This window comes from Alternaria ethzedia (assembly GCF_023757985.1).
Source record: "Alternaria ethzedia strain BMP 0044 chromosome Unknown scaffold_2, whole genome shotgun sequence".
In the NCBI taxonomy this organism is placed as follows: Eukaryota; Fungi; Ascomycota; class Dothideomycetes; order Pleosporales; family Pleosporaceae; genus Alternaria; species Alternaria ethzedia.
Genome location: NW_026056195.1, coordinates 39,464 through 64,577, shown reverse-complemented (window position 1 = coordinate 64,577; position 25,114 = coordinate 39,464). Strand labels below are relative to the sequence as shown.

Here is a 25,114-nt window from a genome sequence, read left to right as displayed (position 1 = left end):
GGCCGTCCCCGATACCGATACTGAGAAGTGATGCGGTCCGAGGCTTAGCATAGGGGGCCAGTTGCTCCCGTCTATCGGATATGCGCTACGACCTTACGAAAAGCAACTATCCGTCGCAGGCCCTGAGAGTCCGTATGTGGATGTTGTTAACATACCAATGATTTCCTCCACCACACACACAACCCATCTTTAGTGCTTTGCATGCACAGATCAGGGGTTTTCTATGGGCGCCACCACTTGAACGCGTGGCGCTGTGGGCGGAACCTCTGTTCCTGCAGCTATGAAATATGACTCTTACTTGGGTATTTAACTCTCGGCGCATCATCCTTTCTTTGAGTTCATCCACCGTCTTCGACTTTTCGAGATGACACCCAAGAAACAACCACCCCGCTCTCCCCAGAAACGATCAAGATCCGAGGCTCGGCATGAGGATGTTGATCGTTCGCGAAAGGTCACTCGCCGCTCGACAGCTTCCGCCCGCACGAATACCATCCCTCGATCTCCGCCTCATACCCCACCACACGTTGGACGAGGGCAGGCTTCCCTCCGACACTCTTTATCATTACCAACATACAGCACTCCGGTTGATCCAGAGACTCAATTCAAGGATACGCCGAACACTCCTCAGTCCCTTGCGAAACGCGTTCTCCGCGTCGAAGACCCTACGATTGAACGCGACATCACCCGTCCGACCCCGCCTATTGTCCTTTCCAAACACGCGTGGGCGCCACGCCATGCTGTCAAGATCAACAGGCACAGCTTTAACACAACCACAAACAGCCCATCTGCCTCATCAAAAGGTACCAGATGGGTGGAAGTCCTGGGTCAAGTGAGCAGGATGTATCATTACAAACGTATCCCTGACGATCAAGTTCGTCTTCTACTCGTCAAGCCGGGCACCTTCGATGAGCAAATTAACGCTTCGTTACTGGTCGTTAGCGATGATCATCTTGGAAGCGAAGATTACCCGTACTCGGCCCTTTCCTACAACTGGGGCAATAGCGCAGACGACAGTACTATTGTCATCCAGGATGACCCAGCCTCGTCTCCCGTCAAGTCCATCAGGAAAGCAGTGGATGTACTCCGAGCGGCCGTGCAAGACAAATTGATCAAGGTCAAACCAAACCTCTACGAAGCTCTCAGACATCTGCGAAAAGAGAACGAGACTATCGCACTTTGGGTGGACGCATTGTGCATCAATCAATCTGACACCAAAGAAAAGGAAGAGCAAGTACTAAAGATGGCGCACATCTACCGTAAAGCCTACAATGTGAATGTATGGCTTGGCTCCGACAATCCTGATGATCTCGTCTCCAACAGGGCTATGGCTTTTATCCCCAAAGTCATTGATCCGGAGAACCACTTAGCTCTTCTCACTGGCGATGCTTATATCGAAGATTGGGCAAGCTTGTACGAACTTCTCAAGTGGAGCTGGTAAGTGCATTGTAGTTCAACATGGTTTTCCTCCGCTCATTTCCCATAGGTTCTCAAGGCGCTGGGTCATACAAGAGCTGGCATTTGCACAATCCGCTTCAGTTCACTGTGGCAAGCATGTGCAGGACTGGAGCGACTTCCAAACCGCCATCGCTATCTTCCATCGACACTTCGATGCCCTGAAGGCCCGGCTCATGATGTATTACGAGTCCTCTCAGGTCAAGCGCGGTCACTTGAACGATGACTCAACCCTGGAGATTGAGCACCTAGGTGCCAAGCTGTTGGTGGATATGACATCCACATTGTTTCGTAAGCGACCTGACGGCACTCTGGAATCCACCAAAGGATTGGAAAGCTTGGTATGCTCTTTGTCTGGCTTCGACACTTCCGATCCACGCGATACAATCAACGCCTTCAGAAGCATATCGAAAGAGGTGACTAGATATGACCCACATGCCGCAGGAAAGCATAGGCCACCGCCCGTTCCAAACTACAGCAATGATCTCTTTGAGATATATCGCGACTTTGTCAAATGGGTTGTCGATACCTCGGGATCCATCGACATAATCTGTCGCCACTGGGCATTGAAGGAACGCCGGGAACGAACTCCAACAACCCCTCGACTAGTTCAACTACCTTCCTGGATCCTTTTCGTTGAAGATTCTGCCTGGGGAAAGGGCGAAGATCTGTTTCGCGGTCGAAAGGCTGGCGACAGCTTTGTCGGGTTACCCGGTAGTAACAACTACAACGCTTGCGGTAGGCAAGGCAAGCAAGCCCGTGTCAAGTTCCCTCGAAGCCCTGTCCATCGCGCCTCAGCAATACCGTCTCAGGTCATCCACGATATGTCGATATCCGTGAGAGGCGTCATGATAGGGACAGTCTCGTTCCGCACTGACCCGTTTCCCGATGGCGTTATCACCAAAGATTGTTTGGAAGGTCTGGGGTGGGGTTTCGACAAAGACGCGATAGAAATCACTGAGGTTCCAGCCAAGCTATGGCAAACTCTCGTGGCAGACCGCGATCCGCAGGGCAACCCACCCCCTCATTGGTATAAGAAAGCATGTCAACATTGTCTTACCTACCAGACCAACAATGGACACATCAACATTAACACCATTCTACGTCGGAACCTTCAAGGCGGCCCCAATGACATCGTGTACGACTACCTTTGTCGCGTCCGTGCTGTCACCTGGAACCGATCCTTTCTCAGAGGCAACCCCATTTGTAGTGCCACCACCAATACTTGCGACTTCGATCATGACGAACTAGTTGGCTTTGGACCACCTAGAACCGAGAAGGGAGATGTGATTGCTATTTTGTATGGCTGCAGCGTCCCAGTCATCCTCCGACCGACTCAAAACAGCTCTGGTGAGCATATTGGGTACCTGTTCGTCGGCGAAGCTTACATCTACGGTAAGATGGACGATGAGGCTTTTGGGGTCCATTGCGAAGAAAAGAACTTCAAGCTGCTCTAATGCGAGTGGCAGTCATCGACAATACGTCCCCTCTCGACCTCACTTCCCCTTCTTTCGCAAAGCCTTCGAGCCCGGCGTTGGCTGTTGGCGTCAACCACACTTCTTCTGTTCTCTCCCATCTTCAACTTGTACATGCGCTTGGACAGTACCCCATCTTCTTCTTTCCACGATACCCTCACGCTACGACGTCACGACATTATATACCCCGCCCGAGTTTGACCGCTCGGCCCTCTGCTTTCTCCCGATACCCTGGCCTTTGCTATGAAATCATGTACACCACCGGTACGATTCGCTACGTTTTCACGGGGGACAAAATAGAGTATCGTTCGGATTTCCTTTCTTGTATAGACCATAATATACCACCATTGTACCATTGTCCGCTCTGGATGTCAAACAAATCCCGGGTCTCTTTATCCATATTCAGACAAATAGCTTTTGTGGAGCTTCCTAGCTACCGACTGTCCCAGTCTTGAGTCCATGTCTAATTCGAGCGCGGTGTATACCGGCGCATCTACCCTCGTTCGTCCCCGCGACGCTCACTCAGTAGTAGTCGATCATCTCGGTCGGCCGGCCCAGGATAAAGCATTTCATGCTCTTGATATCCCGCTTTGTCCAACCTGAAAGTGTCGATTTACCGCCTTCGCCCCAGCGTACGGCCATGTCGGTATCGCCGAAGAGAGCCTCGCAGCGCGGAGTCCTACGATTAGCCTTTGTGAGCGTGTGGTCAGACCATAGAGAAGGTAGCAAGGAACGAGCATACCGATACAATTGACAGCAGCCCATATGGGTCACGGCGCGAACTGAGCTTATCTCTCTGGAACTGACGCGCATGTGTTAGCACAAGCTTCATATCTGAAGACAACACAATCTATACGTACTAATCACTGCTGATGTCGCGACACTCGTCCACCATAACGTCGAAGTAACGGCAGGCTCCTTTGAAGTTGGCCACGTTGCAGACTTGGATCTAGAAGAAACTCTGTCAGTACATGACCCTTGTAATCCGGACGGAAGCGACGTACAACCATATGCTTCCACAAATTGTCGGACGCTTCGGTTGGCAAGGCGGCGATATCTTGGATGCAGAAGATCAGTAGCATGAGTATGCTGAGCATCATGGCAGTAGCGGGAATGCGCATGGTGGGTGGCGTCTCCGATGCTGTGTTTGAGGAAGTCCACAACTAAGTGACGTGGATAAGTGTCAAAGGAAAATTGGTAGGGGCGGAAGGCTGCAAGACTGCGGGGTTTTAATAGCCATGTCGTGCTTTCCTTCCGACATGACTACCGCTTCGCTCATACCGACTTCCGTAGACGACCCTCCGCACTTTCCCTGCAAGCAAGGCGCAGCGCTGATAGGCGGTATGCGTCAAAGCGTCAAAGCGTGACGTACTCCGCATGTATGATCTCTACAGCGAGCCACTCCGACCACTGTATGGTGTCAGATTCGAGACGCATCTTCTTCCCTATCACTGTCATCGAAAAAAATTGTCTCTTTGCCCGTCGGGTTTACGATACCGTTGATACTGATGGTCTTATCGGAGGACTCAATATCCAGACAGTGGGGCTCGACCTTCGAAATATCGATCTCATCAACAAAGACATCGCGAAAGTCTAGTTCTTCATGGAAAGCTGCGTGGTTTCGTGCATCATCTAAAGTCTAATATCAGATTGAATTTTCAGGTCGCACGCAAACAAACAAGTGACTTTGCTGTCGAAGCATGGAATGAAGGGACTGTGTGCGACGCATCTGTCTTTCTAGTTGAGATGGTTGCTCACTTTCCCAGCATTGAACTAATAGCAGTAGTCTATGAAAGTAACGACTGTTTGCTCTGAAGCTATTCCTGGGATAGAAGCAAAGGAGAAGACCAAAGATATATTTGTCTTCTATTACATTCTCGCGCATTGGTTCAGTAGAAACAAAAGGCCGTAGACTGAAAGTCGTCATCCCCAGTGCCAAAGGTCTTTCGAGTTCATCATGACCAGATACCGACGCCAAGAATGGCTCTTCTCTGGTTCCTGTCTAATGGAGCACAACGGATCAACGCGTAATTGCTGGAGGAACTGCTGTGTGATGTGTGTGCGCTGTTCACTTCCCTCTTCACCCCACTCGGTGCGCATCTCGACCAGTCTCTCTTTTTGTGTGTCTTGCATGCGAATCAAACGTTCGTTATGTTCTGCAAACGCTTTCTGAAGCGTCGCGCATGAAGGCGGGGATAATGCAACTTTATCATGTAGTTCGTCGTTGGTTGATACGTAGTGCAATGTCCATTGGCCCGGTTCCTCGAATTGTAGATCACATCCCGTGACTGGACATATACAAGGGGCTTTGAGGGTGTGCAGATAGTATGCTTCCGTTGCCTGTATGAGGAGAAGTTTTCGCGCGTGATACATGGAGTCGTAGGGCTCAGTCTCGTCGTGCATCCAACGCCACCATTTACCCGCGGGTCCAGATCGTTCCTGAAATGGTGGAATTACAAGGCGCGGTGTATCCAAGGGCTGTATCAGCCCTTAAGCTACTGTATTATCGGTAGACTTGATCGTCTGCCAACGCTTCCTTGACCTGGGACGCTTGTGACCATTATGGTCAACATGGAAGTTCGACGCGCGTACATGAATCTCATTCGGATATGCTTTTGCCAGCTGCGTGAGAAATCTGGGCGGCTCTGTGCCGGGTTCGAGAATATAATTTGTGTAAAGCACGACGCTCACGACATGGGGACACCACTCGCGCAGTACCTGCCAGAAGGCAGCTATCTGGTGCTCTGCGTAGAGTCTCGCTTCCTCCTCATCCAAGAACTTGATATAATGCGGTATGAGATCTACCCAGTCATCGTAAAGAGTCTTGTTCGCGTCCCCTAGCTCGACGAGGACGTATTGCATGTACTTGTGAGCCTCGAGAGCGGCATGTGTAAGCCCCGTATATCCGCCAGAAAGTAACCAAGAGCCGTGTATGCGATACTCGACGGCAGGATCAGACCAGAACATTTTGGCGGCTTCTTCGCGCGTGGTAGGTGATGCACGCATAAGCTGGAAGAGCGTTGCGTTGTCGCAGAACGATATGATGTGGTGCTGAAGTTCCAATTGCAGGCGTTGGAAGTGTCTGAAACCGTCGAGCAGGGACTGCTTCATTCTTTCTTCCGAACGAACATGGTGTTGGAAAGTTACGCGTATCTCGCCCTAGGGTGTCGCGCATAGGTCCTAATTCAAGGACGTGGTCCACGGGCCCTTAGGTACAATAGTGGGTCGGGTCCTTTTAGTGGGCATGCTGAGCAAATGAAGCCGGAGAGTAGTCTGGATCATAGTGGTTTGCTCTTCTTCGTCGATAGAGCGTAGTAGTAGCGGTATCTTGCAATGGCGTTCTTGTTATAATGGATTATTGACTACACTAACCCGTCTGCAAGCGGTTTAGTATCTGGACACTAGTGCACTGCCACCGCCCAGGTCTGCCCAGGTGGGCCCGAATGTTTACAAGTCTAACTCATCTCGGGTTCTATCATAACAGAGCCCAAGAGAGAGCGAGAGAGACGTTGAGGGTACCAAGATCACTGCTACAGCCTTCCCCTCCTCCTCCTCTCGACCCCCTTCCCTTCCTTGCCTCCACCTAGTCACTCCTTCTTCTCAACCACCAAATTCCTCCTCAGCGCCTCCAACTCCCCATCCCCAAGCCCACAGTACTCCCTCATATACCGTTCCGCACCCCCAAACCGACTATCCAACATCTCCAAACTCGCCAACATACTCTCCTTCCTCGACCCCACCATGCGCAACGCAGCCTGCCTCCCCTTCTCCAGGATCTCAGGCGGAAACTCCGACGTATCAGCACCCTCGCTATCCCTTCCTTGAATAATCTGTGCCATCTCCTCCTTCGATAGAGGTCTTCCGGTTAATTGCGCAAGCATATACTTCCTAAACCCCGGACTCGTCAACAAGCGCTCCACAATCTCGTCTCTCGCAGGGCGGAGGCCTAGTTCGGTGAGTGCGTACTCTTCCGCGATCTGCTCGCGCGGGACACCGAGGAAATCGAAGAGGAGGCCGAAGAAGATTCCTGTTCGGTCTTTGCCGGCTGTGCAGTGAATAAGCGCACCGTGTTTCTGTCCTTCTTTTCCCTCGCTGTTACCGCTGTCATCGGATGGTGGTAAAGACAGACCCGCCAGATACCGCAAAATCGTCCCATAAGCCCTCCCTCCATCCCCCAAAATACTACCATAAGCCTCCACAAACCCCTTGACATCCTCATCCATGTAATTCGCATACCGCTCCGCCAACTTCTCAGGACTATAGTCTTCATCTGAGAACACGGGTGTCCACGTGCGTTTCACACCTGCTTCCTCCATGGCTTGGATCCAGCCTGGTCTGAAATCTTGCTTGCCGGACCCATCGTCGCCGACGATGCCGGCCCAGCCTTTTTCTACTTCGGGTAAGCTGCGCAGGTCGAAGACGTGGGCGACGCCGATATCGCGGACGGCGGTCCAGCCAGCGGTATCCAACTTGGCCACTTCGGCGCTGCGGAAGAGGACGCCTGGGCGCAGTGTGGAGCCGGAGGTGGTGGTGAGGGAGTGGGTGGCTAGGCGCAGGTTGTTGATGTTGGGGATGTGGGTGTAGAAGGGTGGGATGGGGAGGGTGGGGTTGGAGGGGGATGGCATGGTGGTGTGGTTGTGGTGTAGCGGTGATATAGCGGTAGTGTTGATATGTGTGTAGCTGATTTAATGATGGGATTCCGCTGTTTCCAAAGTAGACTTCGTGGAGGTTATGTAGAGGTTGACGGATTATTCGGTGTGAACAATTGGTACTGTGAACGGTTCCAGTTGAAGGATATGAGGTGTCAAATGTCAACGGCACAGCTGCTAATGCAAGGGGGAGCCTTCACAACACGTGTCGTGTTTGAATTCTGGTTGGTACCTAGGTAGTCGGACCAACGTTCATGATGTGTAAACATCAGCCCCACCATCGCACTCACACTAGCCATGTGCCGAGGTGTAGAGCGGGATGAGTGCACATGGTGCCCACGCCGCGTAATCAAGCATCATCCCTACTTCACGCCCATGGCACTCATTACCATCCAAAAAGTTCAAGAAAACATTCCAACTTCGATTTCTGGGGGTATACATATGATCATCAACCAAAAGACGGAACCACATATCGACCAAGCCAAAATGGTGGTATATTCCGTCGAAGCCTATACACCCGTTTCCAAGAATGATGGAAGAAATAAACCCAGGACTATATCTAGTCTATGACGCCACAGACGCCCGCGAGACTTTTCGTAACGCACGGAAAACATCAACAACCGTTGTCACAACGGTCATGACCACAAAAGCCTACGAAGGCTTATCACAACCAATACGACCGAGCAGCTCCTTGCGATCGCCATGGCCGGGAATACTAATCCCACTAGCGCGCGAGCTTTCCCTCTTTGCTTGTCGTCGCTGACTGGCGCCGTTGAGACGCGCAAAGGTGAGGGCATCGACGCCGACTTCCTCTTCCTTAGGCGTCATGGAGCTCATTCCGCTCTCGCCGCAGGTGGTGGCCATGTTGAAGATGGTCTTGGTCTGCTCCTGCTCGACCTCCTCGTCCTCGCCCTCGTCATCTGAACGCAGATCCTCCGCTGCGTTGCCCATGAGCACTTTGTAGACGATCTTCGCAATGGTGGCGAACCAGATGCAGCAGAAGACTTGGAGTGTGAGGAGGAGCGCGAGGAAGTAGTATCGGATTTGCGGGTTCCAGCAAATGGGTCCGTTGCGGTCGTTGTACGCCTTGAGTAGATTGCCCCAGTGGTTGTTACCGCCGTATGCTTCAAATTGTGAGGTATTGGATGCGGGGACGAAAGAGGTGTACTTCGAGGTGGAGTCGGCGAGGTAGCAGCCGGGTGCCATGTCGACAGGGGCATAGGCGTAGATGGACCAGCAGACCATCATGTAGAGAACGTGGCGGGTGACGACCCAGGCGATGACGAAGAGACCGAAAGCGTAGTCGCAGGCATTCGAGTAGCCCATGTACTTGAGGAGTTTTGCGGTCTGCAATTGTCAGTTCCCGTATGTGGATTTGGCCAGTCAAGGCTGCTTACCGGCAGGATGATGTCGACAAAGTCCATGATGGTCAGAATGACGATTCCGACGCGCATGTGGAAGTAGCCGTAGGACAAGCACATCAGCGCGGTGGTGAAGATGTGGTGGGTGAACATCTGCGCGTAGTCCTTGCGCTTCTCCTCAATATTGACGACAAGAAGCTGCTGGACCCAGAAGCCCCATTGGACGAGGTAGTACCACTTGAAAAGGCCGTCAGCCTCACGGAAAGGCCAGCCTTCCCATATGCCGTGCAAGTCTAGCCAGAACTCGGAGTGGTACATGATGTACTGTAGCCTTGTTAGCACTGCCACTCCATATGTTCTGTGTTGTGCAACATACCATTCCCAAGGACCACGACGCGGTGTAGTAGACAATCAACCAGGCCTGCTCCTTGAACCTGTCCAGGCCCTTCTTTGTCCTGATACCACCCAGCCTTGCCAGCGGGTCGAGCAAGTATTCCATGACTGCGACGCGTACACCAGTGAAGATGACGGTCCACAGTAGGACAAATGGCAGATCATCGGTGCCACAGCCGTACATGTTGGTGTCGGGGTTGTAGTACGACATGTGGAAGAACTTGTTGGTCCGGCTGCGGGCGCGGGGGAAGAATGTGTGCGTGAGGACGAGGAGGGTGAGGAGGTTGACGGAGATACCTGTGGGAGTCAGTATTCACATGTTCAGTATCCTTGAGAGTCTGCGAGAGCGTACCAATCTGGTGTTCCAAGATGAGGGTGCACAGAGAGGCCATGAGCCCCTCATCCTCGACCTTCTTTGCCTGCATCTTCCGCCTCTTAGGCGCAGTCGGTAGCTTTTGCGCTTGCATGTCCGCCGTGTGCGTCTTTCCCAGCGCGCCGTTGGCGTTGTGTGTCGTCGCCATGGTGGCTGGTTGCAATATGCCCCAATGTGGGGAGCGAGAGTGTGATGGAGCGACGCTGTCGCGGTACCCGCTGTCTCGAGGCGGTCCGATAGAGGAGCCAATGGCAGAGGAATGAGTTCCAGAGAGTGCTTGCAGCCCGGCGACGGTTTCCGGTGTCGGTTGCCGGCGTGTAGTGCGGCGTGTGGGCTCGATGGGTGTCGTTGGTGGTCGCTCAACAGTCACGTCTTAGCGAACGGAGGCGGGTGCGTGTCTCAGCAACCAGCAGCCATTGAGCAGCGAAACGGGCGAAAGAATGGGCGCGGTAGGCTGTCGATGCGTAGGCGAGGTTTCGGCGGGGGAGAGCACGATGCGCCCGGGCAGAGCAGAGTCGAGGGAGCGGTGTGGTGGTCCCAAGCAAAGATATTCAGGGTTTAGAGATGGATGGGGCAAGCGCGGATCAACAATCTCCTGAGCGGGCCACGCGAATTGCACCTTTGCCTGGCTGCCAGCTGCGAGTCTGGGTGAAGGATGGCACAGGCGTGTCCAATTGCTCTCCCTGTATTTCTGGACAGGTGTCGCGGGAGCTAGCAGTATTCGCTGTAGCAAGAGCTGTGTCTGGAGCGCGCTACGAATCTGCCCACTTCAAAAATGGGGCCTCGCCTAACCCGACTGCAGCATGCGCCTAAGGGTGTAACGCGAACAAAGACAGGCAGTGTTGCATCGCGCGAAAGGAGGTGGCAAGCCTATATGGGAGTTCAGTCTCGTCCCCATCTGCCCCTAACACGGGCCCTGCACCGTTATCGTCGAGTTCCTGCGAGGGTCGGTTTGCCAAGACATCCGCCGACGAAGCTTGGTGCTCCGAAAATCAAGGGTCCGGGCGTTTCACCCTCCCGACCTATCAACGCGCCCACGCTCCCTGCAGCCCCATAGTGCTACCCCGCCATGGCCTGACCGATATGCATGCATAGCTATTGGATGCAGCATGCGATAGAATGGTCGCCTCTATTCCATCATGAGACGGAAGAACTGTCTTCAGCATACAAACACCGATTATCTGGTAATTGCTTTCGGTGCGAAGAGAAGTGTAAAAGTGATATTATACAACTACGGCTAAGTAACATAGAGTATCAGGATCCATACCCAGCTCCTTAACCCACACGATCCCAGCATAGTGATATCGATTCCCATAACGCCGTACAATTTCTCCCAAGTGAATTTACACCTGCTTTATACTCCCGCCTAGTTGTTGTTCTGTGAGTTGAGGATCCTCAGGATGGCGAGGAACAGGTTGATGATATCGAGGTAGAGCGAGATGGACGCCGCAATCTCCTCCTCGACGTGGTAGTGGCGCATGATCATCTGCGTGTCCACCAGGATGTAGCCAGAGAAGATGAGCGCGCAGACAACGCCGTATCCTAGCTCCACCGAGCTGCTGTGGGGAAAGAACATGGACATGAAGCCGAACAGGACCACAACCCACAGCGCGCCGAAAAGGTATGGTGCCCAGTGCGTGAAGTCGTACTTGCTCTGGCAGGCGAACAGGCTCAGCGCGATGAATATGCCCAGTGTGAAGAAAAGCGCCTGCAGCACAATCCTGGAGTCGGTGAAGGAGACGATGACGGAGATGGAGTATGCTTCCATGGCGGTGAAGCCGGCGAGGAAGAGAAGATTGGTCGGGTACGACTTGCGCTTCCAGAAGGTGAGGCCGAGGAAGACGAAGGAGCCGATGAGCGACACCCACATGAGCGCAGGGGTTTGTTGGATGAAGTTCTTGTAAGATTCCGACATCATCGAGAGGGCGCTGACGGCGGCGGTTGCGAGCAGCTGGACGGTCCTGTAGAGAGTCAGTATGCGCGACGTTCGCCTTTGAGGCATGAAGGCAAGGTACTTACAAGATGGCGTAGACCTTGCGGATGAAAGCCATCCGGATGTCCAGTGTCGCCTCTGCCACAACACCGCCAAACTTGAAGTCATCGGGCAGGTTGTCGTTTTCGCCACGGGGAACGCCGCTGAGGAGGGCTTCTTGGGGGTCGTTGGCCGCCTGGTAGCTGGGTGGCGCCTGCGAATATGACGGCGCGGGCGCCGCCTCGTCGAGCGAGTCGCGCTGAGGCACGTTCTGGTATTTGGGTGCGCCCATCGTGATGGAGTTGTCGCAGAGGTTGACTGCGTGCGATGCGAAAGCGGAGGTTGAGGTGCGCGTTGGTGTAGGTGGAACCTTGGAAGGATGAAGGTGCGTGAGATGCACTAGGGCTGTGCTGACATTATGAGGTCACTCCTGCCGCGGAACTTCGTTTCACGTGCCCGCGTCACGATCAACTCGCAACTTCCAGCTTCTTCCACCCCGCCCGATAAATACCAACGCCAACGACTACCTTGCGGATACTTGGGCTGCGCGTTCTAAGTACACACTACTCCAGGCATGTCATTGCCAATACCTAGGTAACATCTGCCATGCCGAGCATGTGCGACAGACCGCATAGCTTCGTCGAGTACCGTGTGCTCAGGCATCATAATATGCACATGCGCGTAGCCTCAGCCTCGCCCGACTCACATGCATATACCCATACACACCTACCAATAGGACAACATGCACGTGGTTGTGCAACCACTCGGGGGCGGTTGTCGAGACAGCCACTGCAATTGCGGTCTCAGCCTTGTCAAGATGCTGCCGTGCCATGATAAGCATTCTCGCCCCTCGTAAGCTTACTACTTCCATCTTTTCCTCTCTTTTCTTCTCTTCTCGATAGTGTTGTTACTACCAAGAATGCCAAAGACTCACAAATATGCGCACCTCTCGCCGGCACCTTCTCTCCCACCTTTGCGTGCGGACTACGGAGAATCCGACGATGCCATACCACTCATTCACTTGCCACAGCGCACTACAGAGGCTTCGCTACACAATAGCACCTCGAGTAACAATAAGACGGTCTTGCAAGACGAAGTCAGCGCAAGCGACCCAATCGCGTGAGCTGCAAATCTATCTACCAGAGTCTTGCACGCAAGGCTGACCCATGCAGGCAACCCATGCCGGACACCAAGATCACCGCAGCCAACAATACTCTCCTGAGGACATCACCACGCTGGACACCACCACAGCTTCCACGCCCAATTAGGAAAGTAACACAAGCTTGGGATCTGCGACTGAGACGAAGTCGCTTCCATGGGTGGCGCATGGGGGTGCTATTCGGCTGTTGCATGTCCTTCTTCGTCCTTTCCTGCAACATCGCGCTTATCATCGTCGGAGCAACCAGTAAATCCGGCTATGATGTTGAGGGTATTTCCACAATCATTGAAGGAGACGAGACGTTCGCTTCCAAGTGGAATACAATTTTGCATATTCTTATCAACGCACTCAGCACGCTCTTGCTATCTTCGTCAAATTACACCATGCAAGTCCTGAATTCCCCAACACGGCAAGACCTGGATGCTGCGCACGCAAGAGAAGAATGGCTTGATGTCGGACGACTAAGTAGTCGCAATATGCGAACTATTCCCTGGAGTCGCAGATTCCTCTGCTTGGTATTGGCGTTATCGTCAACACCGTTGCATATGTTGTACGTGTTGAATGAGCCTCAGGACTGCGCAAGCTCATTTTTATCAGCTACAACGCCTCGGTGTTCAAACTCATCACGAACAGAGATGATTATCTGATTAAAACAATAGACATCGCATCAGAAGCATGGAGGCAGATATCTGACAGTACTGATAACCAAACCTGGACTCAAGGAGATTACTGGTCCCTGTCAGCTGACCATTGGCACGAGCCATATTCCAAGGAGCATAACTCGATCCACGGAGATGTGGTTCTGGCGATTGACAAGATAGCTATGGATCTCGCGTTCCTCCCGTTCAACGATACCTTCGCGCAAATGGACACCGCCTTCAGGCAAAACAGCGCCGCCTCCGAGCTACCAAACTCCACCTTCGCGCAAGTCAATGCCTCCTACGTGGAATCCGATACGGTTGGAGGGCGTGCCACAGTGAAGAATCTCGTTACGGAATCGTCTAGATGGCTGGATTATTCCAACCTTGGATCATTCGGCAAGCGTAGGAGCGGCGTCTGGTTACATATAGCGAAAGCTGCCTCGAAAAAGGACTTTGCAGTCCCAAGTAAAGTGCAAGTCAGCAAGCGCTTTCTCATCTTGGTCGCATGCTTCAACTTCATCAAGTTTGCTGTCATGTTCTCGGTACTTGTGATAGATCGATCGTCTTACCTGGTCACCTTGGGAGACGCTGCAAGCTCGTTCTTAGAGCAAAGAGATCGCTATACGATCGACAAGTGTCTGCTTAGTCGAGAGGGAATGATTGCGAGGAAGGATCTCCCGAAGATTGGATACGATCGTGGCAACAAAGAGATCGAACAACTTCATTTACGACTGGAGGGATCCTGGCTTCCGTATTCACGATCGTACTTCTCCCCATACCACGACGTAGCCTCGAAAGTCTACGCATTCTTGTAAGCCTATTTTCCTCATCACCAAACACGTGGCTGACCATACAGATCCGTTCTGTCTTTGCTTCTGTGTGGTGGTGCTCTCGCAGGCGCTTTGGTCTCACGCTCAAGATGGGGGACTTCTTCAACCTCCTACATGAACCCTGCAGTAAGCCAAGAGACAGCCACTCTATGGAGTGCGTGGCTTTCCAACGTCCCACAGGTCCTGTTGTCCTTCTGTTACTTCTGGATCAACATCGTCTGTACGTCTATGGCTGCAGAGCAAGAGTGGAACAATCTGGGGGCATCTAGGAAAGGCCTCAGAGTTACAAAGCCGTATGGCCATCAAAGAAGTACATACTTCTTACAGATGCCGTACAGATGGAGTCTTCCCCTTCTGGCTATCAGTGCTACGCTACACTGGTTAATGTCACAGGCCTTTTTCCTCGTTCGCACCTTCACGTTAACCCTCGGTGGCTTGGGGGATGACGGGTATTCCCGTAATACCAGTGCGACATCAACATCAGCAATCGGCTTCTCCGCCCTAAGCCTTGTGGTCTTGATCTCCATTCTCTTTGGGTTGGTCGCTGTCATTGGTGCTATGGGACTTAGGAAGAGACAAGTACGAGTGCCTGTTGTGGCGTCTTGCAGTCTTGCGATAAGCGCTGCCTGTCACCCACCACCTGGCGATCTCAATGCGCACCTAGCCAAACTTCAATGGGGCGTCACAGAGCATAAAGTGGTCACGGGTTTCCAACATTGTTCGCTCTCTTCGAAGCCAGTCACAGAGCCGGAGGAAGGGAAAACGTATTACTGAGATGTATTCAGCACCCACGATCTATGACGTCGTAATCACAACAAGTATATCAGACCTGGAGATTTTGGAGCGAGCAGGCCGCAGTGCATTTGAGTAGCGCAATCAGGTATACCAAGTAGCCTCAGGAATCTCAGCCAACAACTCAAACCTCCCCAACTCGCGATTCTTATACGCCACTGGATCATGTAGCGTATGCGTCCTGACATCTCTCCAAAACCGGTCCAAGCCTACTTTCGCACTCGTCGCTTTCGCGCCTGTGACCTCAAACACCCCAGAAGTAACCCGCAGGCTTGTATCCGTTGTAACGACCTTGACGCTCGCAACCCATTCGGCCAGCTCCCCTCGCTGTCGTGCAGTCAGCTTTGCGCGACTGTCCAGTTCGCCTCCGTATTTGTTCAAAATGGCATCGACTTCTTGACCTGCGCGGTCTGCCAGGGCGGATGCGGCGCGGAGGTGTGCGTGGAAGTTCCCGTAGCGTTCGAGGATGTAGAATTCGTCTGTGGCTTTCTCCTTGTTCTGATCGTGCATTAGCGGTATGTACTGCTTGGGAGGATGCGGGTGTGCTTACATCGCCACCGAATGGCCATGCCCGAGTTCCCTTCACTGTATACCTCGCTGCATATTGTTGTGCGCCGAGCGCAATACCGAGGTAGAAGTTGCTGAAGACGAGCTGAATGGTTGGCAGAAGTAGCGTCGCGAACGGTATCTGCAGCGCGCGAGGATCTGGTTCTTTCCTCTCGACGTTCCATCCCAGCGCATCCGTCCAAGGTACGCGCACATCGGAGATCTTCACACTGCCCGACTCCGTTAAGCGCAGACCAATGTTATTCCAATCATGTCCAAATTGAATACCGGGTTGATCCGTCTTTGCGAAAGCGAAGATGTGGTTCCCAGTGCCTTCGTATACGCCTTCGAGGACGGTGAGATCGGAGACAACACCGCCTGTGTTAAAGAACTTGAAGCCGTTGAAGACGAGGCCGTCGCCGTCGGACTTGATGGATAGGTCGCTGTCGCGGGGATTGACGGCGCCGCCGATGAAGTAGTTGTTCGAGATTATGAGCTTCTGGAAGCGATCGGCTTGTTCGGGTGAGCCAACGATGTTCGCTGTGGTCGACCAGAGGAGGTGGTAGCCGAGTAGCATGCCGATTGACCTGAAATAGTCAGTCTGCATTCGCGTACGGGGAAAAAAGGATCGCACCCGTCTGCTTCGGCGACCTTTCGAACCGCCTTATAGCCTACACTCCAAGGCTGACCACCGCCACCATACTGCTTCGGACCAAGGAGCTTCAGTAGTCCAGAGTGCTTTAGTAGTGCAACTTCTGCACGTGGAGACTTGTTCTCTTGATCTCGCACGACGGCATCAACCGCGAGAACATCGGCTACCTCTTGAGCACGCTGGAGCCAGCCTGCTTCGTCTTCCGGGATAGAAGACCACTTCGTCTCATACTCTGCGTAGACAGCGGGGTCTCTGAAGTCAACTTGCTGCGCGTTTCCGGACTGGCTGTTGGTTCCATTGGTGATAGCCATCGTGTGGATGGATAGAATGATGACATCTCGACATCTCGATCATGATCTTATATCTAGACCCCGCGGAACATCTCTCAGGATGATGAGAATCACGCGGAGTATTGCGTGCTATTTGTTCATTCTTGAGCCATTCGCATTGGTGCGCATGAACACCTGAGTAGGTTTACGATGGCGATGAGAACGACCGGAGAGACAGGGATATACCGCCGACATGGTGAATGTTGAGTTGTCTGCCTATAGGTAGGTGTAGCTAGGAATAGTCCGATACCGTGGGGGCGTAGATTTCGCAAAGCAGTGTCGGTACAGCATGTGAACGTGAAAGTTGGAGAGTGAGACGCGTCGGCGGACCGCACCTGCATCATCGCATTTGAGCTAACCCAGAACGAGACTAGTCTGCAACCAGTGCGCACGTCCAAACGCGAACCGCGTTCGCCATCTAACCCCTCAATCGCATCATCCCCAACTCCGCACTTTCACGGCCCATCACAATGTCCAGCAGACTGCGCACCTCCGAGACACCTTCAGTGACCAGCATGCGAGCCTTGTGTTGCCTGTAGATTATTCCGCCTTTCTCTTCGCGAAGAACCGGGAAGTGTCGCCGAGTGGTAGCTCAACGATGGAGTCTTTGAGCAGCAACGCGAACGTCAGATACCACCCGGTCAATCCAGCCAAGAAACAGAAAGCACCACCGCCTTTCTTGAGAGCGACGGACGAGGTCGGGTGTCCATCTGCCGTGGCGAAATAAGAAGCCGAGACTAGTAAGAATCCTAGCTCGACACAAAAGAAGATGATGATGTAGACCAGGTTGGTCGGCAAGGACGCTACCAGAAAGACCAAGGCGAAGACAGTCCACACTGTCACACGATTAGTTGCGATTTCACCACTTGTCGGTCTTGAGCAACTCACTGATCATGAAGAATCCGAGAGCGTTGTTGTATTGCTTCACATCGCCTCCATATGCTGCCTCAACCCCGAAGGCAGGAGTCAAGATAGCACCAAAGCCGGCGTAGAACAGACCAAAAGCGCTGAAGACCGTATAAGCGAAACCGTTACCGACGGAGAGCTCCCACTGTGCAGTAACTACCAGCCCTAGTACTCAGTCAGCCAAAGCATACATATATCGTACGTTCCGGTAACTTGCCGAATGCCGCCGCAAAGAAGAAATTGGCGACGAAGACATTGTTTGTGGTCACTCCTCGCCATTCCATGAGACTGAGCGACAGCGTGGTCAGAGTCGTCGCGAAGACTCCGATTGGAAGCGCCGTCTTGATACGTTAGCAACGGTGTAAAATGCACTGGAAGCATGACTAACTCCAGCACCCAAAGTCTTTGGAGCTGCGATTGGCACGGCTGGGGACTCATGAGTGAGTTGCTTCTCGACATCGGTCGTGCCAGCGCTGCTTTTACTGTTCAAGTCAGTCGTTGAGAATTTGGACATGATTGTCTGCGCGCAAGGAATCATTCACGCAAGCGACTGGCTTTGATCCACAGGCTTTTGTACTGAATCGTCATGAACTCCCATGCTGAGAAAGACCATCGCGACGCGGGACGACGGCGGTGTCGGTACGTTGCCATTGCGATCATGCGATAGCGAATTACGTGCTTCGGCGTTACTTTCACTGCTCAGTAGCGTTCACATGGTCGTGTCGGGAAAATATCATAGTGTTGTAGTCGATGCTCGCTACCCTGGGCGATCTTGGTGTGGGGTATGCGGTGCTTGAGTATCTTGCTGCAAGTTACGGCACATCACGTCTTCGGAGGGTTGGATTGCCACATCGACCAATGGACCGAAGCTTGTAAGCAGCCAATTGAGGATGCCGGACTCGTAAAGTTGTCGTAAGATTATGCACTACATCTTGTCATATGCGAAGCCGAGATGTTGAGCTGCGATATAGAAGTTGACCAGCTGGCTTAGGCAAGATCGGCGGCAAGTCGGCTGCAATAGAGCTGAACACCAACAAGTCTACGTACCGGGTTTAATCTACGGCAATCCCACAAATCCCGCTCTCGGGATGATTGCATATCACGCAATCCACGCTTATAATGCGTATATCTGATCTGCAATCGAACCCAAGTCCATGTTGCGGGGCAGCATAGTACGGGTACTCAACTCACATACCTCCGTGTCTTCTAACTTACGTTCTGTTGTATACCTCCAAACAAGCATGACGCCGCGCAAGAGACAAAAGACAGGTGAGATTATGCGGAGACTACGGCTATCAAGAACGTGTGGGGCTGATAAGTTGTTCAGCAGCAGCAGAGAACGGAACGACGAATGGCGCCAATGGACACCTGAACAAGACAGCGCAAGATTATACGCCAGCAAAGCAACTGGACCTGAACCAAGATCCTGATCGTCTATTGTTCGCGTGAGCAATCTCCCCAAGACAGACATTTACCGCATCTCCTAACCTTGCGACACTGTAGTTACTGGGTCCCGAACGTCTCAGGCGGTCTTGTTGTCTCAAAAATAGCGCAACGAACGAGTTGGGACCTAGCGTCCAACGTACGATACGCCCGGACGGCCGAATCATACGGCTTCGAGTATGCGCTCACCCAAATCCGTTTCACCGCGTCGTATGGAGCCGATAACCAGCACGAAAGTGTATCATTGTCTCAGGCGCTGTTGCACAACACCGAGCGCATCAAGCTCATCGCTGCGATACTTCCCGGGCCATGGAACCCCACCGTCGCAGCAAAGCAGATCGCAAGTATCGACAACTACACCAACGGGCGCATTGCGGTAAACATCGTCTCGGGCTGGAACAAGAGTGAATTCCAGAGCATCGGGCAATGGTGGCTCGAGCATGCCGAACGCTATCGACGCTCCAACGAGTTCATCCGCGCACTCAAGGGCATTTGGACCGCTGGTGACGAGGGATTCACTTTTGGCGGCGACTTCTATCAATTCCGGAACTACAAGTTATCACCCAAACCACTCCAGAAGCCGCACCCGGAGATCTTCCAAGGCGGCAACAGCGACGACGCTCGGAACAACGGCGCTGAAGTCAGCGATTGGTACTTCATGAACGGCAACGATCTGGATGGCTTCCGCGAGCAGATTGAGGATGTGAAAGAGCGTGCGCGAAAAGCTGGGCGTGAAGGCCAAGTGAAGTTTGCGGTGAACGGCTTCGTCATTATCCGTGAAACGGAAGAGGAAGCTATCCGCGTGCTGAAAGAGATCCAAGGGAAAGCCGACACGGAGGCCGTTGAGGCGTTTCGAGAAGCAGTACAGCAGGCCGGTGCTAGCACAGGGAATAAGAAGGGCATGTGGGCGGACAGCAAGCTGGAAGACTTGGTGCAGTACAACGACGGCTTCAAGACCAAGTTGATTGGTACCAAAGAGCAGATTGCCGATCGAATTTTGCTGTTGAAAAGTCTGGGCGTGGACTTGGTGCTGACTGCTCACTTGCACTACGAGGAGGACATCGAGCGCTTCGGCAAGGAAGTATTACCGTTAGTAAGGAAGCTAGAAGCTGCAGGCAGAGGCAAGGATGTGGACGACGAGATCAAGCGTACGGGCGATATTTATCGGAAGTCTTAGCTGTCATGCAGCGGTGTAAGCTATCTGCAATCTCTTTCTACCCGCCTCTCTCCCACTATACATGCACTTATACAAGGTTGGGAAACGTCTGAGCCGCCGCAATACCCAAAGCCTTAGCACTCCCCTGCTTCACAACCCCAAACGTCTCCTCATTCGTCCAGAACTCAAAGTCCGCCGCACCTTTACCCGGCTTGTTGATCTGCCAAATCATCCACGGCACCTTGAGCCCATTGAAAATGTCGATATGCTGACCCACAACACTCGCCTTGTTTGAACCAGACGCACCGAACTCCTCGAACAGCACGAGCTTCTTGGCGGCTTGGGCGTGCTGCAGTGCAATGGGCGCTTTGTTGCGCCATTCGGATACGCCGCTGTAGGAGTGGATGTCGATGAGGTCGAGGGTGGCGCAGTTCCAGTTCTCGGGGATGTCGGAATTGGGGAATTCGTTTCCTCCTCCTAAACATGGATGATCAGCATCGGTGTCTCTGCGTTTGAAGGAGTGCAAAGTGGGTTGTGGACCACGTACCTGTCGAGATGAGAATGGCGCTGCTGCCCATGATGCTTCGCATCTTTTTGCTTCGATTGCACCACCATCCCGGTGCAGGCGCGATGTTGTTGCGCAGATGTCCCTGTCCCTCGTTCTGGATGTTGAACGAGAAGATGTAGTCTGACAGATCCTTCCACTGCGGTGAACCTGAGAGCAACGCATTCTTGTGTTGAAGAATATGTGTGAGACGGTTGTCGAAGTCGAAGATGGGCGATGCGTCCTGGTAGAAGAACGTCACGTCGTTCTGAGCGGCGGGCGTCCTCGCGCAGTCGATTGCGGGAAGTTTGTACTTCGATACGTATGTATCTGTGACACGCGTCAGTTAATATCACCAGTAATTCCAGTTCGGCTTTAAGGAAACATACCATTACCCCAGCAACCCAGTTGATAGCGATCATGCATAGCGATGATGAGCTTGATACCTCGGTCATGCGCCTCGACCATCAGCTGATCAATGGCCTTCAGCTGGGTGTCGTCGTATGTGCCGACCTGCTGTGGCTCGATATCGGGCATGTTGACTGAGCCAGTGTCTTTGTTGTTTTGAGGCGTGGGAGAGATGAAGATACGCAGCGTCTTGAGTTTCGCATCTTTGACCGCGTCGAGTACAGCTAGACGATCAGCCCTGTTAATGGTGAGTATATGCACGAGAAGTCCTGAGGTGCGCGTACTTCTGGTAGGCATGAAGGAAGTACGAGTTGACCCCAGCCCAGCTCGAAGAGATCGCTCTCTCATCGAGTGGTTGCGCCGCCGAGAAAGGTGCGCTCAAGGCTAGCGGGAGAAAGAACTTGAGAAGCTGCATGTTGGTTGTATTCGATGCGAAGATGCTTTGATGGCCGTCCTTCTTTCGAGGAATCTGCTCTTTCTTATGCTTCTTCGTTTCGTGCCTTTAACCTAGCGTCTTGAAAATTCGATGTGTGACCTTCTGTCTTTGGACTTGGTCTGCAACCTTCTCTTTGCTACATGCTGTCTTCCACCTTGCATTGTTCGCGCACTCCGACTCTATCTTCTCCACTCTATGTCGAAACCCAATCTTGTAGTGAGAGGAAATCTAGAACTAATGCCCAAAAAGGTTGTGCGAGTGCGGAGCAGCCAGAACCGTTCCAGGTAGGGTTAGTACATCTGTACTCCGTACCAGCACGCTAGCTTTGTGAAGGACGGAACCCGATCGCCCGTGTCACATCTAGATTAGCGGATATACAAGGCTCGCTCGTGTTGTAAAACAATCCCTAGCAATCCTCGGAGTGACGTTCTTTAGTATAGAGCGGACCGGACTGCGGGTAGGCCCAGAGCTCGAATGTATGATCGACATTTGAGGGGAAATGAATGGCGTACTGACTTTCCCGGCTGTCGGTTGTCGGAAGTACATGTAGTGCCGAGGTATCGGAGTCTCCGAGCCTTCCTCTCCCTGGACCGACCCGCGGGGGCATTGAACAACATTGCTCCCTGTTAAATGTACAGTTCTTGACTCAAATGTGACAGCTGCATAGCTTCCAGTCTGAGATATGCGTGCTGCAGCGCGGTCGCAATATGGTACAAGATTCTGCGTGCGCTACCAGCAATTTAACCAAGAGTCCAGTTGATGTCTTCCAACCCAACGTACACTGGTGCAACGATGATGAAGATTTTGTTTAGCTCATTTGGTTGTAGTCCCTCCGAGCATGTAGGGGCCCCGAGGATGGCTGGCCTAGCTGAGCAGCCGTGCATCAGCGACGGATCGCGATCATGCAGTGGTCCCACTGGCTTCACAGCCTCCCATGTCCCCCACAACAGGTCCGTATGGGCGTACCGATGTTTTGGCCATATGTACCAAGCGGTGTAAACATTGCGACGTTGTTGTTGGATCACCGGTATGCAGCCCAGACTACATGATGCCTGCAGGGTCCCAGGCAGAGGTCGGAAGTTGCTCATCGCCTCGATGAAAACGTGTACGAATAGAACAGAACCTGCTAGAGTATCCCGATTGCTATGAGACCGGCCAACAGCTCGACACCGCCAGTTGTTGCGTCAAGCTCATGAGGGATAAACGTTCGAGACCACGGCGAGCACGAGGAAGCCGAATGGTATCGCAAGAGCGCATCGACGGACAGGATGATGGAGATATGACTCTAGTCTTGACCGGGAGGGATACTTTGACGAAAGGTCGACTCGTAGACGCCAGCATGCTGAACAGAGGCGAACGTTTGGGCAGCGCGTTGCGGGTGGATGTTGAGGGCGTCGTGAGGGTGGCGCGCAGATGGGCGGGCCGAGGCGCGTTGTCGCTTAATTCCGGGCAGGCTGCAAGCGTATCTCCGGGCGGCAGCATCGCCGCAAGCCTCCACGTCCTCAACAGCACCGTAACTGTGCCCACCACCCGCCGCACCGCAGACGAATACACGCAGCCAGTTCATCGAGATGCTACAAGATTCTCACGCGTCGCGAATACCTGTCTCAACATCCGCGCACACACGAGCACGCACAAGCGCGACTGCCCTTGTCAACACGGCAAACTGTGCGCGCACTCTTGCGACGACGAATTGACGACGCGATCAGAGAGCATCTCCCGCCCGAGATACAATACCCTTAGTCCAACCGCTTCGTTGCGCTCGTGCGCTTCCAGTATCACACCCATCCGCAGAGAGCTGCTAGTCCGATCTAGGCCGTCCAGCCAGCAAGTCTGTCAAAATATCGTCGTGAACACATGTTTGATTAGCGCCGTCCTATAGGAAGTTTAGCCCGACACATAAGCAGGCCATATCCATATGGAGCGTTACCTCGGCTATGATGCTCTCGAAACGCGTCGGGCCATGATATGAAGGGCATCGCAGGTAATGCCAACCAGCTGTTGTCGCACGTCTTCGCCGCATTGCGCGAGACTGATACGTCATGCACTCCACCAGTCGAATCGAGAAGTCGGAGACATAGACATGTGATGGCATGCTTCGCTGACTTGGGTGATCGATACTTCGGTAGGGGAGCTCGCGCATTCGCATCGAGATGGCAATGTTCTGCGCAGCTCAGAAGGAGAACATCACATGGATCATGATCTGCAGTGTTTGAATGATCCAGAAAAACATTATGATTATAGCTACGGGTCCAACCGACTGCAAGATCCCTCACTATCTAGTCCACCGCTCTTCTAAACGGTTCCCTCCTTGTCCAAGTCGGCAGTGGCAGTGCCGACCTGGCTGAGGGCAATAGGGATAGGTCCGTTCATCCTGACCATGAAGTCGCCCACCATGGAAGGTCTAAAGTTATGTCAGCACGCGTTCTCCCCACCCGATAATCGCTCGAATAACTCACCCGTTAAGAACGTGGGCCAATCTCAGATAGATGCCGCCCTCCACCTGCAAGACGCGGAATGTGTATGAAGAGTCGTCACAGCTGTAGACTTTTTCGACCTCGAAGGTAGGGTTGGCAGCGCAGTGGACGTTGTCAACGTGTTGAGAGTGAACGTAGAACGAGAAATACGTCGCGTCGCGACCGCCATACGAGGCGTTGTTGACGGTAACGGTCTCGAATTGGTCCTCCTGGACGGCGGTGGGTGCGGCGGCGGCAATGCCGGCGAAGATGGCAGCGATGGTGGCGAACTTCATGATTGATTCGTGGATTGGTAGCGAAAGTGGGTGAAGTGAGTGAACCTTGTTGTGAAGAGATGGATGGATGCTGTGTAGTGAGTACTTGACGGAAGCCCTTCAACGTTTATATACGCAGGTCAGTCTACGTCCGCCGTTGACTAGTGCAGTGACAAGCTTTCGTCTATTTCGGGCAGGCGTCAATGCGGCTGATGCTTGTGCTTTCGAAATATCTATACGGGGTTACATTGGAGATTGCCGACAAGGAAGTGCACCGCTGAACGGACGTCAGACTGAAGACAATTTAATAGTAGCGGCGCTATACTTCGCTTTCGTGTAGTCCTTCCTTGCAGACTTGTGGGGAAGGAGCCTTCAAGCTAATCGGCGCGAGTAGATTTGTTTACCGCCTCGTTTCTCGAAGCCTTGCAGTCATGCCACACCGCAAACGTCCATCACCCACCGCGATTTCGATGATCATCTCGTAAATACATCGGGCGAGCCACATTATCTCGTATCGTGGAGCAGCGGTCCGAAGGGAGCCAGCGTCGAATCTTCGCTGCACCCGCGCAGGGTCTTGCTATCAAACCCAGAGTCTAGTGTCGAGGTGTACTCAACAGATGTGCAGTGAGAGTTTCCTTGCGGAGTGATCAATTTCAGGACTAACACGCCGTCGACCTCGTCTTCTAGAAGGTTTCGACGTGTTATGCGAAGGCTCACGTGAGTACCCGCCGGCTTTTCATCCGTAGTACGGGTTCTTTACCCGTAGTACACAGCTCCCGGTCGTTGAATAGCATGCAATGTCCGCGCTGACCCGATAATGCTAAACTTAGCATGTCAATACGGGGAATTCATGCGCATCTCCTAGG

General features: G+C 52.9%; 10 protein-coding genes across 10 annotated transcripts; 2 read left to right on the top strand and 8 right to left on the bottom strand.

Annotated features, from left to right (window-relative positions):
• Positions 1-364: 364 nt before the first annotated feature.
• Positions 365-2,909, top strand: J4E87_000827 (uncharacterized protein; the record flags this gene model as incomplete). Its single annotated transcript, XM_049372479.1, has 2 exons — positions 365-1,434; positions 1,484-2,909. The coding sequence occupies 2 exons, from the start codon at positions 365-367 to the stop codon at positions 2,907-2,909; spliced, it is 2,496 nt and encodes an 831-aa protein (XP_049237137.1).
• Positions 2,910-5,430: 2,521 nt separating this feature from the next.
• On the bottom strand, positions 5,431-6,058 carry J4E87_000826 (uncharacterized protein; the record flags this gene model as incomplete). The annotated part of the gene is made up of 3 exons (XM_049372478.1): positions 5,431-5,469; positions 5,520-6,029; positions 6,053-6,058. 3 exons carry the CDS (start codon positions 6,056-6,058, stop codon positions 5,431-5,433), a joined length of 555 nt encoding a protein of 184 aa, XP_049237136.1.
• A 456-nt stretch (positions 6,059-6,514) lies between these two features.
• J4E87_000825 (uncharacterized protein) lies at positions 6,515-7,875 on the bottom strand (the record flags this gene model as incomplete). Its single annotated transcript, XM_049372477.1, has 2 exons — positions 6,515-7,473; positions 7,869-7,875. 2 exons carry the CDS (start codon positions 7,873-7,875, stop codon positions 6,515-6,517), a joined length of 966 nt encoding a protein of 321 aa, XP_049237135.1.
• A 352-nt stretch (positions 7,876-8,227) lies between these two features.
• J4E87_000824 (uncharacterized protein) lies at positions 8,228-9,851 on the bottom strand (the record flags this gene model as incomplete). The annotated part of the gene is made up of 4 exons (XM_049372476.1): positions 8,228-8,923; positions 8,974-9,261; positions 9,314-9,627; positions 9,683-9,851. The coding sequence occupies 4 exons, from the start codon at positions 9,849-9,851 to the stop codon at positions 8,228-8,230; spliced, it is 1,467 nt and encodes a 488-aa protein (XP_049237134.1).
• Positions 9,852-11,069: 1,218 nt separating this feature from the next.
• J4E87_000823 (uncharacterized protein) lies at positions 11,070-11,967 on the bottom strand (the record flags this gene model as incomplete). Its single annotated transcript, XM_049372475.1, has 2 exons — positions 11,070-11,664; positions 11,723-11,967. 2 exons carry the CDS (start codon positions 11,965-11,967, stop codon positions 11,070-11,072), a joined length of 840 nt encoding a protein of 279 aa, XP_049237133.1.
• Positions 11,968-15,181: 3,214 nt separating this feature from the next.
• Positions 15,182-16,606, bottom strand: J4E87_000822 (uncharacterized protein; the record flags this gene model as incomplete). Its single annotated transcript, XM_049372474.1, has 3 exons — positions 15,182-15,595; positions 15,648-16,230; positions 16,278-16,606. 3 exons carry the CDS (start codon positions 16,604-16,606, stop codon positions 15,182-15,184), a joined length of 1,326 nt encoding a protein of 441 aa, XP_049237132.1.
• Positions 16,607-17,164: 558 nt separating this feature from the next.
• Positions 17,165-17,786, bottom strand: J4E87_000821 (uncharacterized protein; the record flags this gene model as incomplete). Its single annotated transcript, XM_049372473.1, has 3 exons — positions 17,165-17,460; positions 17,513-17,675; positions 17,733-17,786. The coding sequence occupies 3 exons, from the start codon at positions 17,784-17,786 to the stop codon at positions 17,165-17,167; spliced, it is 513 nt and encodes a 170-aa protein (XP_049237131.1).
• A 985-nt stretch (positions 17,787-18,771) lies between these two features.
• On the top strand, positions 18,772-20,150 carry J4E87_000820 (uncharacterized protein; the record flags this gene model as incomplete). Its single annotated transcript, XM_049372472.1, has 3 exons — positions 18,772-18,799; positions 18,867-18,975; positions 19,034-20,150. The coding sequence occupies 3 exons, from the start codon at positions 18,772-18,774 to the stop codon at positions 20,148-20,150; spliced, it is 1,254 nt and encodes a 417-aa protein (XP_049237130.1).
• Positions 20,151-20,217: 67 nt separating this feature from the next.
• On the bottom strand, positions 20,218-21,496 carry J4E87_000819 (uncharacterized protein; the record flags this gene model as incomplete). The annotated part of the gene is made up of 4 exons (XM_049372471.1): positions 20,218-20,606; positions 20,677-21,003; positions 21,063-21,319; positions 21,366-21,496. The coding sequence occupies 4 exons, from the start codon at positions 21,494-21,496 to the stop codon at positions 20,218-20,220; spliced, it is 1,104 nt and encodes a 367-aa protein (XP_049237129.1).
• Positions 21,497-23,812: 2,316 nt separating this feature from the next.
• Positions 23,813-24,269, bottom strand: J4E87_000818 (uncharacterized protein; the record flags this gene model as incomplete). Its single annotated transcript, XM_049372470.1, has 2 exons — positions 23,813-23,921; positions 23,977-24,269. The coding sequence occupies 2 exons, from the start codon at positions 24,267-24,269 to the stop codon at positions 23,813-23,815; spliced, it is 402 nt and encodes a 133-aa protein (XP_049237128.1).
• Between the last annotated feature and the right edge of the window lie 845 nt (positions 24,270-25,114).